This window comes from Lethenteron reissneri, chromosome 15 (assembly GCF_015708825.2).
Source record: "Lethenteron reissneri isolate LAM-NWPU_2019-01 chromosome 15, ASM1570882v1, whole genome shotgun sequence".
In the NCBI taxonomy this organism is placed as follows: Eukaryota; Metazoa; Chordata; class Hyperoartia; order Petromyzontiformes; family Petromyzontidae; genus Lethenteron; species Lethenteron reissneri.
In genome coordinates this window covers 12,258,260-12,275,314 of record NC_083793.1, presented here as the reverse complement: position 1 = coordinate 12,275,314, position 17,055 = coordinate 12,258,260, and the positions used below count along the sequence as shown (strand labels likewise).

General features: G+C 54.1%; 1 protein-coding gene across 2 annotated transcripts in view; it reads left to right on the top strand.

Moving 5' to 3' along the window:
- Positions 1-17,055, top strand: part of LOC133342730 (receptor-type tyrosine-protein phosphatase gamma-like) — a 166,945-nt gene that overhangs the window by 68,259 nt on the left and 81,631 nt on the right. For both annotated transcript variants that reach the window (XM_061552071.1, XM_061552070.1), the window contains exon 6: positions 6,626-6,743. In XM_061552071.1, coding sequence (XP_061408055.1) covers positions 6,626-6,743 — 118 coding nt within the window. The remainder of the gene's footprint in view (positions 1-6,625; positions 6,744-17,055) is intronic.

Sequence of the window (17,055 nt, the reverse complement as noted above, 5' to 3'; positions counted from 1 at the left end):
AATTGTGGCCTTAGACGGGGGGGGGGGGGGGGGGGCGGGCATGATGAGCGCTAATCCGGATTACGAATGTTCTCATTAGGAGCGGCCCGCAGCACCTGGCGCTGAGAGACCCGGCCACACCACGGCTTCCACTCCCGCTCCATTAATTAATAATCGTCGAAATTGTCGTACTGAGACATGGTCTATCCACTGCCAGATGAAGGCCTCTGCAAGCCGCAACGCGGCAATGCATGTACGTTGAACTTCTGTCGCACCGTGCGTAGCCGACCGTGCCAATCGGAGGGGCGCTGCGTCTGATCTTCTTCCGCACACGCAAGCTGATTCCATCACTCCATCTCTGCAGTGGGGACGTCGCATCAGGCCTTCCTTCCCTCTTTTGGCTGCCGCTAAATAATTCGTCTCGACCACCAACAAACATCTCCTCTCACGTCGCGTCCTGCGAAGCCCACTCACCCTTCCTAGGCGGTCAACGCGATGTCTCGAACTTGCTCGCGTTGTCTCAACCCATCATCACCACCACCACCATTGTGAGACATGGTCTGTCCACTGCTGGATGATTGGCCTCTCCATGCCACCACGCACAAACCCTGCTGGTGGCTTCCGTGATGGCCTCTTCATCGTCGTTGTCATCTTGACAATTGGTCTATCAGCTGCTGGATTCCAGGTAATTCGCTCAAAGCTCAGTCATCAAATAGGTTTCATTTTGTATGTCATTCAGCGTAGCTTTGGCTCTGACACTCCGACCCTGTAGCCGTAACCTAGTCGCGTGAGCACGAGATGGGTCACAGAGGCGGCAGGGTGGCTCTGTCTCTGACAAGTCACATGACCTGTGCTTCGCGTGGCTGTGCCTGTGTGTGTGTGTTTGATATAGCGGAGAGCTGGGGAGCTGCGGTTAGTGCATTGCGCTACGAACCCGGCCAACCCACTCACGGCCATCACCAGTGACGATTATGTGAACCGGTCCTGGGACTCCCCTATGTCGACTCAGGCTCAAATGAGTACCTAGTGTGGTGTGTAAACATCGCCACTGGGGAGACAAAGACGGCCGGGCGTGGTGCTGGCTACCCACACCCTTGTGTGCCATGCCGGCCTTCAAAGATGCTGACAGTACTTGCCCAACAGTCTGTTTAAGGCGATATTGGGGGTCTTTGTCTTTGGAGCGGAGGTGGAGCGGTTAGTGCGCTGCGCTACGAACCCGGCGAACCAAGTTCAATTACCACTTACGGCCAATGTCAGCGACGATGATCTGAACCGGTCCTGGGCCTCCCATAGGTCGACTCAGCCTCAAATAAGTACCTGCTGCTGCGTGCCGTGCCGGCCTTCATGAGTTGCTCGCTAACAGCACTTGCCCCCACCGGTCTGTTCAGGAGATCAGGGCGGCATCTTTGTCTTTCGATGGGAAACACGCAACAGATGTATTGGCTTCTCGAAGAAGGCCAGTCAACATACGCATAGATTCTGCAGTGCCTTCGACCGTGCGTATGTCCTTTTAGCACTGTTGTTTTTTTATTTCCCCTTTCTCTCAGCACTGGGTTCTATATTTCACCAAGTTTCCGCAGGTGATCCTTTGGTCAACATTTGTATTTTTTTTACACATCGCAAGTCCCTAATAGTGGCAAATCTCTACAGCGAAGTCCCCATTCGTTTCGGATCATCTGTTGCAAGAGTCACTGTGACCGCCTGCTCCTGACGGACGAGCGGGCGGGCAGACACAGCTGATGCATTCACACACGTCCAACTTTACTCTGAGAGTGAAAAATAACCTAGCAGGAGTTTTGTTTCCTGAGCAAGGACCAGCTGGCTTGTAAGACTCTAAATCCCTCCTTGTCTACACAAGTAAATATTCTCCTTTAAAAAAAGTAAACTCTTTTTCAATCGGCCTTGGCTCAAATCTCCAGAGCAGCGGTGGCGGTCTAGTTACACACAATGCCTCCACGCGTGGGCGGCCTCGCCGTGATGCCTCCCGTCATCACCTGCACGACCCAAAACAGCCGTGCGCGAATCATCTTCCCCCCTAGCGGCTCCCCTCCACCCCCCCCACCACCATTCCCCTCCCTCCAGATTGTGGGCTCGCGCGGGGTCATCGGCACGACGCACAGAGCGCTCGGGGGCGACTTGCCGACCCCGGAGACGTGAGGTCACTCGTCCTCGTGGACGGGACGGGCGCTGGTTGTTGCTCCGTGCGGGACGGGACAGCGGCGAGTTGGATGGGCGCGGCGGTGGCGAGATGTTATCTCCCTCGCCTGGTATGCAGGAGGTCGTGAGTTCGATGCCGACCCTGACACCTGCTGTGACAGCCCTTACTAGTTGGCTGTGTCGGGTGGTGGCGGGTTTTAATGACACATTTATATATTTACGTGATCTAACCCAAAAACACCTCTATTATGGATGTATATTTGGAGTTTGCGGTGTTTCTCTCTCTTCCCGTGGTAACGTGGATTTTTCTCTGGGTCCTCCGGTTTTCCCCTCCATATTTAGAATCAACATCGCGCTTTTGGAGTAAGGTATTTGGTTGATGCTATACATTTCCACGTGATGATGACAAGCCACTTCGTTGAGCTATCATTTGTGGCCAGGTCGCTTCTGAAAAAGAGCTATATAGTTCAGTGGGCCTTGCCTGGTAAAATAGAAAATAGCTTAGCTTAGATTAAAACATGATCATATAAATAATTTTCATAATAAATTATACAAATAATAAATCTACCATGCCCAGCCCAGCCGAGCCTGGGCTTGTCCGGGAGGTCGCTGCTCGTTGTAGAGGCTCGCGGTTCAGGGCGAGTGGCCGCCCCGGTGAATGACTGCCGCGGCGTGCGTGTCAACGCGCCTAGTGAGTGCCGCGTCCGCTTCGCAGCGGTGGACGTTAGCGAATCCCGTTGGTCGGCATCCGCAAAAGAGCGGAATGCCCTCCCCCCCCGCGTCAGCGTCACGCTCAACGCCGCGACGTCGTCTGCTGGCCGGGTCGCCCTTGACAAAAAAAGAGCTTCTTAGCTCTACGGACTTTCCTCGGTGGGGAATACAACTTCTGACTACGATTCTGATTCAAGCAGGGTGCCTACCGACCACTCAATGGGGGAGACGCACAGCCATCAACGGCCCACCGATCACTGGACTCTGCTACCCGCCACGGCGCTGTCCCACCGTGCGGAACGCCGAGCGTGTCAACAGGGTTGACTTGATCACCGGGCAATAGCCGCCTTCGTTGTCAGCTTAGAAATGTTTTATTAAGGTTACAACTCCCACCCCTCCCACTACCCCGCTTAAGCGGAGACCTGGGCTACACCACACGCGGCCGCACGCGTCACGAGAGGCATCAGAACGCCGGCCAACCCCGCGCTCGATGGGAAACAGACGAGTTGCGCGGGTTCAATTTAATCGCAAATGTTTTTTTATATATTTTTTTTATTTCAAACCCGGGTTGACAGCTGTGCCTTTGTGACATCTTGACGATAATAACTTCCCATTATTTTTATTTATTTATTGCCTGCAATTGCAATAAAATAACCTAATTGCTTTGAAAGGCAGGCGTCAGCGCGGAGAGACAGCGTGCGAACGCGGACGGGGAGCGGCCCCGACGGAGAGACGTGAGGGACGGTTTAAGACTCGGGGCAGCCCTCCCCACACCCCCTTCCATCCCCCCTCACCCCCCCTACCCCCCACCCCCTCCACCGCCCCACACACAGCACCGCGTTACCCGTGCTTTATTGGATCTTTGTGACATTTTTAATGATTCGTGCGGGATTTACACGCGATTCTTTTTTTTACATGGTTGTGGAATATTTCAGGTCGGGGGGTGGGCGGGGGGAAGCGGTGGGGCAGCGGCTAGTGCACTGCGCTGTGAACCCAGTGACCCGTGTCCGCTTTCCGTCCACGGCCTAACATCAGTGGCCCAGTAAGATCAGAAGCGGTCCTGCCCTTCCACCCCCTTCACCAACTCGCGCTAACCAGCGGTGTGGTTGAAACTCCTCTCGCCGTGCTGCGACGTGGCGCGGAGATGGAGAACGGCTGGCATTCTTAACGTTTCGTTTCCTGAATTTTTTTAGGGAGGCAGTTTAAGCACCGTGGAATTTGCGTTATGACCTCCTGCCACTTGAATGATGGAGCGACGGTCTGGGCGAGGGGGGAGGGCGGGAGGAGGAGGAGGTGGTGGTGGTGTGGAGGCAGCGGAGCAGCAGCACTGTTGAATACAATAATGCGGTGCCCGTAGTGGATTAAATTAAACCAGCTTTAAAATGCAAGCAGGCAAACCTGTCAGATTAGTGAGCTTCGCCATCATGACAATTGCGGGCCGGGTTCATGCGGTTGAATAACGTCCTCGAGCTAACTTTGCGAGCGGAGCCGCCGCGCTACTCCAACGCCGCATAATTCGATTCGCGCCGCGTTGTTCACAGCCGCCGTGTCCGCGGCGTTTCTCCTCCTCCGTGCCGCTGTCCGTGCTTTTTGTGCGGTCATCAGAAATGAGGCCGCGGCTGTCAGACCCGTTATCGCGTGAGAATCTGGGGCGGCGGTGGGGGGGCTGTTAGTGGGTGTGAGGGAACGAAGCTGGTGGCTGACACGGTGTGGGGAGGTTGGCGCGCTGTGCTATGAACCCGGCGAACCGAGTTGGATTCCTGCTCACGGTTGCCAACACCAGTGACGATAACCTGAACCGGTCCTGGGCCTGGTGTGTAAACATCGTCACTGGGGAGCCAAAGGGGTCGGGTGTGGTGCTGGCCACCGCCCCCTCGTGTGCCGTGCCAACATTCACAGGTGCTACTCGCTAACAGCACTTGGCCCAACAGTCTGTTAAGACTATACGGGGGATCTTTGTCTTGGGTGGTGGGGGTGCCCGGGTTGGGGGGGGGTCGTAGCGGGCGATCCAAGCCTCAGCGGCCGTCCTGGCCCCGAGAGTTCTCTTCCAATATTTCACTCGACCCGCACATTCGTTCGGACAGCAAATTTTGTAAATTTGATTCACAGCAGCGGAAGCCATGAGATCAGCCATTTTATTTTGTTACGCTGGGTTAGGGTTTATTTTCTCTCTCTCTCTCTTCGGCGTGTTTGCGAAGGAAATAAAAACGGAGTGGGGGAAAAAAAAACTTAATTTAGTGCCTTGGAGCACTTGCTGGCAACCCCCCCACCACCACACCCAACCAGTAGAAAGTGAATTAGGTGTAAATATTTAATATTTCTCTCAAGAGTTATTTGGTTTTTGCCTTCTGTTTGTTTTCCCACCGCCAGCAGGGGAGGTGGCCGCCTCACCCTGCGCCCCGAACCCTCGTGCGTCGCTCCACTACAGCTCTCCGTCCCGCCAGTAAACGGAGCGCAACGCGGATGACTTGAAGGGGCAGTCATTAGAGTTTTCGTGTTTGATAGAACGCCCTTCACGCCAGGCTGTCCCCAGGGCACTTTGCACGCAATGCAATGAAATATGGGTTGGAAAAACATTTTATTCTAAGGGTGGCTTAAAATAGAGAAACAAAAATACGCGGGCCCGACGCGTCTCCTGAATGGGAACGAGCCTCCCGGTGCGACACCCCTCGCCTGGACGCGACGCTGTGTGCCAAACCGCGGTGACGTGGAAACGTTCGATGGACCCCTGACGATGACAGCGACGATCACGGTCGCTTTAAATCCCGAAAAGGACACAAACACACAACATGGACAAAGATTCCCCGTGTAGCCTTAACAGACTGTAGGAGCAAGTGCTGCTAGCGAGCACTGAATGAAGGCCGGCACGGCACACGAGGGGGTGGGTGGCCAGCACCACGCCCGATCGCCTTTGTCTCCCCAGTGGCAATGTTTACACACCGCATCGGGTACTCATTTGAGACTGAGTTGAAGTTGGGGAGGAGGCCCAGGACCGGTTCAGATAATCGTTACCGGTGTTGGCCGTGAGTGGGAATCGAACTCGGGTCGCCGGGTTCGTAGCGCAGCGCGCTAACCGCTACGCCACCACTCACGCAGCACGCGTGCACTGCCAGTGCCAGCGGAACGTCATACATTTGTGGAAATAAATAAAAACGTAGGTGACATTATGCAGCACTAAACCAACACGGGCGGACCCCACGCAGGGAAGCTGTCGCGCTGTGATGGAGGGGGAGAGTGGCGGCGCTGAGTGCGCCGGGCATGCGGGGGAAGTCGCCCGGCGCGGCCATAGCAGAGCGTGGCGCCTCGCGGCCTCCATCGGCCGCTCGGGGTCCTGGCCTTGATCCACACGTCACTCTACGTGTCACTCCACGCGTCACTCCGTGTGTCGCTCCACGCGTCACTCCACACATCACTCCACGCGTCACTCCGTGTGTCGCTCCACACATCGCACCACGCGTCCCCATTTCACTTTCCTGGTGTCCCCAGGGTCCGTCCTCTTGCTGCCATCCTGGGAATCTGGGATTCTTGCTGGGACGTTAAAAGCTCAGTTTTTTGTCGTTGCTTAGTCGTAAGAATTATACTCCGGTCGCGTGTGTACCCTAGTCCTCCCAACTTCCGCGAGATTGAGATATTCTTCCTCTCCACATGAAGTGTCATCCGAGCTCCAGTGACGGTGGTTTTGCGGATAGGAATGGCTCGGCCGTTCGCGCCGTGGGTAGCGTGCGCGAGTGCTTACGAGACGCTGTCGCTGACTACTTCTGTGTGGTGTGTGGCGCAGAGCCTGCTGTGGCAGAACGTGTCGGCCGGCATCACCTACCTGGTGAGGGTGCAGGCTGTGTGCCAGGGCGACCTGCTGGGCCCCTCCACTCGGCCAATCCGCTTCCACCTCGGCTCAGGTAAGAAATACAACAGCTGATTCACAACAGCTGTCACACTACAGCTGTCACACTACAGCTGTCACACAGCAGCTGTCACACTACAGCTGTCACCACTACAGCTGTCACACTACAGCTGTCACCACTACAGCTGTCACATTATAGCTGTCACACTACAGCTGTCACACAGCAGCTGTCACCACAACAGTTGTCACACTATAGCTGTCACCACTACAGTTGTCACACTACAGCTGTCACCACTACAGCTGTCACCACAACAGTTGTCACACTATAGCTGTCACCACTACAGTTGTCACACTACAGCTGTCACCACTACAGCTGTCACAACTACAGCTGTCACGCAGCAGCTGTCACACAGCAGCTGTCACACAGCAGCTGTCACACTACAGCTGTCACACAGCAGCTGTCACACTACAGCTGTCACACTACAGCTGTCACACAGCAGCTGTCACCACTACAGCTGTCACCACTACAGCTGTCACACTACTGCTGTCACACTACAGCTGTCACCACTACAGCTGTCACACAGCAGCTGTCAAACTACAGCTGTCACACTACAGCTGTCACCACTACAACTGTCACACTACTGCTGTCACACTATAGCTGTCACACTACAGCTGTCACACAGCAGCTGTCACACTACAGCTGTCACACTACAGCTGTCACCACTACAACTGTCACACTACAACTGTCACACTACAGCTGTCACCACAATAGCTGTCACACTATTGCTGTCACACTACAGCTGTCACCACTACAGTTGTCACCACTACAGTTGTCACACTACAGCTGTCACACTACAGTTGTCACACTACAGCTGTCACACTACAGCTGTCACCACTACAACTGTCACACTACAACTGTCACACTACAGCTGTCACCACAACAGCTGTCACACTATTGCTGTCACACTACAGCTGTCACCACTACAGTTGTCACCACTACAGTTGTCACACTACAGCTGTCACACTACAGCTGTCACACAGCAGCTGTCACACTACAGCTGTCACCACTACAGCTGTCACCACTACAGCTGTCACACTACAGCTGTCACACAGCAGCTGTCACACTACAACTGTCACCACTACAGCTGTCACACTACTGCTGTCACCACTACAGCTGTCACACTATAGCTGTCACACTACAGCTGTCACCACTACAGCTGTCACCACTACAGCCGTCACACTACAGCTGTCACCACTACAGCTGTCACCACAACAGCTGTCACACTACAGCTGTCACCCTACAGCAGTCACCACTACAGCTGTCACACTACAGCTGTCACACAGCAGCTGTCACACTACAGCTGTCACACTACAGCTGTCACCACTACAGCTGTCACCACTACAGCTGTCACACTACAGCTGTCACCACAACAGCTGTCACACTATAGCTGTCACACTACAGCTGTCACCACTACAACTGTCACCACTACAGCTGTCACACTACAGATGTCACCACAACAGCTGTCACACTATAGCTGTCACACTACAGCTGTCACCACTACAGCTGTCACCACTACAGCTGTCACACTACAGCTGTCACCACTACAGCTGTCACCACAACAGCTGTCACACTACAGCTGTCACACTACAGCTGTCACCCTACAGCAGTCACCACTACAGCTGTCACACTGCAGCTGTTAGGCAGCTGTTGACAATATCTAGAACACAACAGCAGGCAGAGACTAAACTAAACGATGATTATTTTACCAGGTAAGGCCCACTGAGCTATGTAGCTCTTTTTCAGAAGCGACCTGGCCCCAACTGATAGCTCAACAAAGTGGCTTATCTCGTGCAAATTTATAGCAGCCAAATACTCTAAACGCGTGTTGATTCTAAATATGGGGGGGGGGGGGGGGACCGGAGGACCCGTCGTTTCAACTCTGCCTCGCCCGGAAATGGATCAAACCGGCGGGACCTCTGGACTTATACCGATAAACGCGCAGTGATCGCACCGCGCGTTGTTCAGCACGATTATCCGACGTTTCGCTCTGCATGCTGGGAGCTGAATTCTCCAAGTCCCCCCCCCCCCCCCCCGCTGAAGAAGCTCCGGGGCCCGTGGAGCGGAATGTCGGAACATCGATGCTGAACAACACCGAGCGCCACGACTCGAACGCACGCAATCGGCGAGCTGACACACAGCGGCAGCAACAGCAGCGGTACCCACAGAACAAGCACCATCAGCTGCACAACCACCAGCAGCAGCACCAGCAGCAGCACAACCACCAGCAGCAGCATCAGCAGCACCAGCAGCAACAGTAGCACCAGCAGCAGCAACAGTAGCAGCACAACCAGCAGCACCAGCAGCAGCAACAGCAGCACCAGCAGCAGCAACAGTAGCACCAGCAGCAGCAACAGCAGCACCAGCAGCAGCAACAGTAGCAGCACAACCAGCAGCACCAGCAGCAGCAACAGTAGCACCAGCAGCAGCAACAGCAGCAACAGCAGCAGCAACAGTAGCACCAGCAGCAGCAACAGTAGCACCAGCAGCAGCAACAGTAGCAGCACAACCAGCAGCAACAGTAGCAGCAACAGCAGCAGCAGTAATAGTAGCAACACAACCAGCAGCATCAGCAGCAGCAACAGTAGCAGCACAACCAGCAGCAACAGTAGTAGCAACAGCAGCAGCAGTAATAGTAGCAACACAACCAGCAGCATCAGCAGCAGCAACAGTAGCAGCACAACCAGCAGCAACAGTAGCAGCAACAGCAGCAGCAGTAATAGTAGCAACACAACCAGCAGCATCAGCAGCAGCAACAGTAGCAGCACAACCAGCAGCAACAGTAGCACCAGCAGCAGCAGTAATAGTAGCACCACAACCAGCAGCAACAGCAGCAGCAACAGTAGCACCAGCAGCAGCAACAGTAGCAGCACAACCAGCAGCAACAGCAGCACCAGCAATAACAGTAGCAACAGTAGCAGCACAACCAGCAGCACCAGCAGCAACGGTACAACCAGAAGCAGCAGCACCAGCAGCAACAGTAGCACCAGCAGCAGCAGCAACAGTAGAAGCACAACCAGTAGCACTAGCAGCAACAGCAGCACCAGCAATAACAGTAGCAACAGTAGCAGCACAAACAGCAGCACCAGCAGCAACGGTACAACCAGAAGCAGCAGCAACAGCTCGGTGCTGCCAGCTCGACGCTACCAGAGCGTCGCTGCGAGGGTTAACGCCGCGTATTCAAGCGCTCGTCGCTACGCAGCTGGAGAGCGTTTCATGGTGATGGCTTGTGCAATGTTTGTTGGTTTTATGAATCCTCTTGGAAGTGGTGGCATCAGCCACTTCCCTGGTTGTTGTTGTTTTCATGTTATAATTGGTTATGTATTTAAGCGTTGTTTTATCGCGAGGAAGTGGCAGCGCCGATAATTGTTTTGCATTAAAAGGCTCTTTCTTCCTCTTACACTTGCTGCGTTTGTACGGATTCCTCTTTAGCTCCTTTAACTAGGCTCCAGGGACCAGTCAAGCAATGTATCTCGTCCCATACAGTAGTTATCAAAATTCATTACAAAGAGAGGGAGAGTGCCTGAAGAGAGAGAGAGAGGAGACATGACCAAAATCACCCAAGGGACAGGGCCCCGATGTTGTCAAGTCTCAGAAACCGGGCAGACGCGAGCCCGCCGGATGGCGCCTGCACGGGGCGATCGCCGTGTGTGAAGCACGTGACGCACCGCACGCTCTCTCCACGTATCGATGTATGACGTGGAGAGAGTGCGCGTAGGTTTCAGCCGGAGTGGCGTGGGGCATGCACGAGGTTCAACCCCGCGCTGCTGTCCACGTCGGGGCACATTCGAAGAAGTCGTCAGGCGCGTGCGAGCGTGTGACGGACTCGCCGAAGAATCGGCGAAAAACTCCGGTCGGCGGGTGGGGGGCCGCGAGCGCCGGCATGCGCGCGTTCACCAAAAATCACACGGGTCGTTGAGCGAGCGGCACGGACGAGAGAGAATCGGTTAAACCCGGGAGAGAGGTGGCGCGGGGGGGCGGAAACACGGGTAGCGGGCCGTGTAAACAGGAGAGGCCTATTGCAAGCCGCCGCTAAACGGCGAGACGCGAACAGGCAGCGCCATGAGTGCTGTAATGAGCCCCACGAGAGAGAGACACCTTCGCTGCCAGCCGCTCCCCGGCAATATTTAATTGGGCGCCGTGATGGTGGGCGCACGGCTGGGGGCCGCACGGTACCCCACGATCGGCGTACGAGCATCGCTCGTGTTCGTGGCGTATGTCGCTGCTTCCTCCTCCCCCCCACCCCCCCGGTAGCGACAGATGAAACATTTGTGTGGATTTTCCCGCGGCTTATTTCGGATTTGAGATTCGTGTGTTTTGTTTTCAGGGGTTATTTTTGTGTGTCAGCTGGAGTCGTGTAAATCTGTGATGTTTTTTTTTCTTTTCCCGTGCCGCTGCGATGGCTTTGATCTCCGAATCGTAGGCCGAATAATTTGTCGGTGACAACGCCGGAGCCATTGTACGTCCGCCTCTGCCCACCTCTGTCTATCACAGCAAAAGCTCCGAGCGTCTCCAACCCCATCGCCACCCGTCGCATTGCCGGAGCCCCCGTGCGTTAACTTTGGCGGCGATGGCACTTTGCGCCCACGCCAGAGTCAGTCTCCGGCGGCTCTTACGTATGGCCGGTGTCGCCCGGGCCCACGGGAATCGTTGGCTCCACACGCTCCGAGTCGGCCTCGCAGGGCACAGGATGCAGCCCACGCTCGCCGCTAGAGAGAGTGGGCAGGTGGCAGAGCAGTCGCCTCGTATGAGTCTCGAGCATTCGCACCCGCTCTGTGGACGGAGTGGCCACGATCTGTCCGGGAGCCCTTTGCTCTGTGCGGCCAATGCTTTTGAAGGCTGTGAAGCGGCCGTGCGATGCGGCGTTGACGACTCTGGTGATCTGTCGCTGCCTCTTGATGAGCTCGTTATGAGCGAGTGATTTCCACGTCTCACGGTGCTTCGACACGAACCATTTTTTTCCGTTTTCCTCTGATGCCACCATTTACTCATGGTCGATTTATTTATTTAACGCTTCCGCACAAGCGCCTGGAGGAGAACCTTTTGGTGAAGGGTGCCGTACAAAGCGAGGATCGATTGAGCGAACGAGCGCGTGAGGTGGTAGACACCAAGCACTCACTCATTCATCAAGTTTTTGTATTAACGAGCCGAGGGGTCACCAGGAGTGCAACGTCTCTCTCACGCTCGCCGATAACGGTGACTCGCGTGAGATTGTACCTAACGCTTAAACCTCAGATATGTATAATGCGTGTGTGTGTTAAACTTCTTTCGCACCGCATGTAGCCAACTGTGCTAATCTCCCTGTGGTGCAGGGGTGGAGCGGCAGGGCAGCGCTTAGCGCATTGCGCTCCGAGCCCAGCATTCCCAAGTTCGATTCCTGGCCACGTCCACCGTCGGTGGGGAACGATATCTGAGCCGGTCTCCTTGATTCTCCAGTCATTAACCCACACTGAACCAGCGGGAGTGAAGTACGGTCAAACAGCCTCCACGACCAGAAAGCCGTAAGGGAGACCTTCATCCGGGAGTGGATTGCATGACACGGGGAAAGAGCGCAGTAGCACACGCCCAGCCCACGCCGTGCCACATTCACACCGCCACAGGCCGACGGATGCAGGGCTGCGAGCTCCCTTTCCAGAGCCCTGAACCCAGATCCTAATCCCACATCCCAGGTCCCAGATCACCAATCTCCGATCCCAGATCCCATACCCCTGATCACAAATGCCCAATCTTTGATTCCAAAATCCCAGATCACTGATTCCACATCCCAGATTCCTGATCCCCAATTCCAGGTCCCAGACCACCAATCTCTGATCCCAGATCCCACATCCAAGACTCCCGATCCCCAATCCCAGGTCCCAGATCACCAATTTCCGATCCCATATCCCCAGATCCCTCATCTTAAAAATCCCATATCACGGCTCCCATATCACTGATATCAGATCCCAGATACTCGATCCGCAATCTCTGGTCCCACATCACCAATCTCTGATCCCATACCCCTGATCCCAATTACCCAGTCCCTGATCTCAGATCCCCAGATCCCACTCTAGCTCCAAGAGATTCCTCTCACACCCAAATTCCGAGCCCATGAAATTCTGCCCGCGAATGTGGACGCTTCTCAAGGTGGAAACTATAAACTTTTTTCTTTATCAGGAAAAGCGCACTGACCTATACAGCTCTTTTTCAGAAGCGACCTGACCATAAATGATAGCTCAACAAAGTGGCTTATCATGTGGAAATTAATACCAGCCAAATACTCTAAATGCATGTTTCTAAATGTGAACGAAAAACCAGAGGACCCGGAGAAGAATCCACATGACCACGGGGAGAGAGACCATGCAAATTCCAAATATACAGCAGGTGTCATTGTCGGTATCGAACTCATGTCTTCCTGTATACCAGGCGAGGCAGTTAACATCTCGCCACCGTGGCGACTCAACTGAAGAGAGGCAGGTGGCAGTGTAGTGTTTACACTCGCAGCAAGCAGGGCCTGGGCGCGATTCCCGACTGGGGTGCCTTTGTGGAGTATCTATGGTCTCCCCCTGTTTTGCAATGGGTTTCTTCGGGGTCCTGTAGTTTCTCCCATCGCAAAAAAAAACATGCATTATAATTGGCATCGGCCATACATCCCAAAGTAGCAAGACCCTCGTAAAAAAGGCTTCAATCAACGTGGATTTCCTGGATAAATATATGAGTATGATGAATTGTAATATTATCCACAGTGACTTACAGAGATTGCAGGCCTCCCACGTGGGCTGCCAATGGCATATACTTGGTATGAAGTGGTGTGAGTTGATAGCTCTCCCTTGACATCATAGATCCCAAGGGGTGCGCCATTGATATCAGATGAGGCAGACTAAACTCAACTAGAGGAGACAATCTAAGCGCATGTTTCTAATTGAGGAGGGAAAAACCGGAGGGACCGGGAGAAAAATCCACGTGACCACAGGGAGAACACGCAAACTCCTAATATATATATACAGGCGGCAGGGTCGGTATCGAACGCACGACCTCCTGCAGTCCTGGTGGGGTAGTTAACATCTCCTAGCCACCGTGGCGCCCAGACATCTCTAACAATCAACCTGGCGGAGACCTCACGGTCGAACCCCTCACCAATCCTGGAGGCGTCAACATCGGCCGTGACTCTGCGCCCGCTACTGCAGGGGGGAGACGAGGGAACACACAGCAGCGCATCTTGAGGAGCCGTCCAAGCGAGCTTCGTGAAAATTGATGAATTCCACCGACACCCAGGAGATTCCTTCTTCTCCCAAATTGACGTCCCAAGGGGGGTTTCTCAGCCCGGGAGTTCCACCGCTCTCCTCCGAATTCCCAGCGCCCACGGCATAATTAATGAGCGAGCTTGCCTCCACGAATCTATCCGTCCGCCCCGTCTCGGCCCGGTCCAAACAAATTCGCCATCAATAACGCACAACGCCTTTCACAGACCCCCCCCTCATCCCCGAGAGACACCACCACCACAACGAATGGGCCATGGGGGTGAGCGGTGGGTTGGGGAGGGAGTGGCGAGGGCTGCTGTGCTGGAAGCCACTGGAGTTGTCAGTGGATACTGCGGTCAGTGTCAGCGTGGCCATGGATTTGGCGAGGTGTGGTGGGCGAGGTGTGGTGGGTGAGGTGTGGTTTTCCAGACTTAGGTGCAGTGCTTATATTATGGTAGTTTCCGTGTGCCACCTGCGGTGTGGTGAGGCATGGTCCCGGTCATACTGCATTCATTGTGATGCGGTGGTCGCAGTTTGACAACTCATTGTGCCACGGCCATGGCGTGGAAAATATAGCATGATTCTCCCAGTGTGGTGCGCGTGCGGTGTTGTGCTAAGTGCCGTGTGCGGTGATACTCGTGAGACAGGTGAGGTACAGGTATTACGCAATGCGGTGCGGTACGCGCGGTGTCCGCTGTGTGATGCCGGGCACTCGCCGCGCCAGCCCAGTCGCGCCAACTCCACTTGGCACATCTCCGTGTTTCCATTGCGGGCCCCCACGCAGGTCACGGCGCGTTCGACTGCGCCGAGCCGTCTCCACGACAGGACGATTACAATCCCGCGCAGATTACGGGCGGCCTCTGGCCCTGCGCCAGAAGGCTTTACCGCCACCCCCACCCCTCTTAAGCCAAGTACATCTGCTGTTGATTTTTCAAAGCCCCCCGCGCTAACGCAGCTCTCAGGCCTGTTTTGTGAATAGACGCCAAATTAAAACGCGATGAATAAACGCGACAAACCGCGGCACGGTGCCCGCGCGCATGCGCTGCGGCCCATGGCGGCACGAGCGGCGCTCCCTTCCCTCGGGCGCCGCGTTCCCTCCGCCCGTCGGCCATCTGCCGCAGCTCCCCGTGGTCCCGGGAATGTCGCTCGGCGGCGGGGAGAGTGCTGGTGGCGCAGTTTTGGACGAGCGCTGCTCTCGCACGACGAGGGCAGGCGAGTTGGGAAGAAGTACCCCCAGACCCTCTTTTATGTCTGGCCCAGAAGTCACTTGGAGGAGGAGATCTCGGGCCTAGCTCTGTGACAGAAGCCTTTCTATCCCCCCCACCTCCCCGACCCGTTAATTTTCTCCATAATGTTAAGGTTTTACATTTTGATGCCTTTAAATGTTCTCTTAAGCCATCAATCCGCTGCACTCGAGAAACGCGTTTTGAAAATAGAGAATGCAATCCATATTCGAACCCAGGTTTTCAGCGGTGCCAGGCTCAGTGCTCGGGGCCACCTCCTCCTCTGCCTGTGGCTCTCCCTAACACACCCAGCGCCCCCATCGAGTTGGCCCCGGCCGGGCCACGTCGGGTAGAATGCCGCACTCGAGTCTTGTGTGTGCCGTTGCTCGAGATCGAATGCAAAGGCGGGGCCCTGCAAGTGCTCTGTTCATGCCGGCTGGAGGGCCTCCACTCGAGGGATCCCGTCTCTGTCAAGGGTACTTGGCCTCCTCTTTCACGCTGGCCAGATGGCTTGGAAGAGGGGGGAATACCCACACTTTACCCCACCACACGTGAGCTGCCGATTGACTAATCGTGCTGTGTTATCATGGATACAGCTGGGTGAGCAGACGCAGTATGGTTGTGGAGATTTTCAGAAACTTCCATCGTTTTTACTCCACGAGCTTAAATACCTTGACCGTATTATTTGCATTAACATACGCTGATCATCATAGCCTCAATCCTGCGATCATTGCATTGCTGGCCAGTGCGAGATGGCGGAAGCACGTTTGCCACTCAATTCAAGGGTTCGTGGTTCAAATCTGGGCGAGCTGCCCTGGTTACTCCCGCGGATGTTTTAACCGTGCATTACTACTACGCTGCCGCCGTCTGCTTCACAGGGGACGTTAAAGAGCCCGTGACGTTCGAAAAGAGTGGGCCGTTCTGTGCGCCTGCGTCACCATCTACGTTTGGCAAAAAAAGTTATTTTTTATTACACCGCAATTATAATTGTTTTAATTATTAGTTATAATTAAAACGATAAAAAATACCGTACATTGCAGCAGTAACTGATAAACTCACCAGATGTTTGGAAAAACAAAACATCTCAGTCAGATTTGGCACGGTACATAAAATACAGAATTTAATATCTGGTACAAAAGATGTTTTACCGAAGCTATCAACAGAAGGTGTGTACAGGATTAACTGCACGTGTGGTAAATGTTATGTTGGGCAAACAGGACGAATGATCAGCACGAGACTAAAAGAACATCAGAGAAATATTAAATTCTCCCAAATACAACTATCAGCAGTAGCAGAACACGCGAGCCAACAAGGACACTGAATACATTTTGATAATGTTGAAGTGCTGTACAAAACTAGCTACTACTGGCCAAGACTAATTAGAGAATCAATCGAAATTGAAAGAAATAAAAAATAATTTTAATCGTTCGGATAGCTATCGCCTTAGTGCTGCGTGGGAGCGAATCATCAAATAAGACATTATCAATTGGGATTACCGTTGGTAAGACTATTTTAATACACACAATAGACAGGAAGGACAAGATCAAAGGGTTCACATAATGCACATGCATAATGTACGTTGCCTCAGTAATCCCCCCCCCCCCCCACATGGTGCAAGAGCGCAGAAGCATGGTCACCACATCTACGCCTCTATATAAGAAACGAAACCGTTAGACTTCTCCACAAATCTGGCTGTCGCCTGATGAAGCTAGTTGTAATTACTGGCGAAACGTCGTACTCAGATTGTAAATGTGGTGGCTTGGCTCTCCAACACACCGGTGTGCTGTACTAGTGACGAATTGGCACATTCTGTTTACGTGACAACCCTTACTAGTTGGCTGTGTCGGGTGGTGGTGGGTATTAACGACA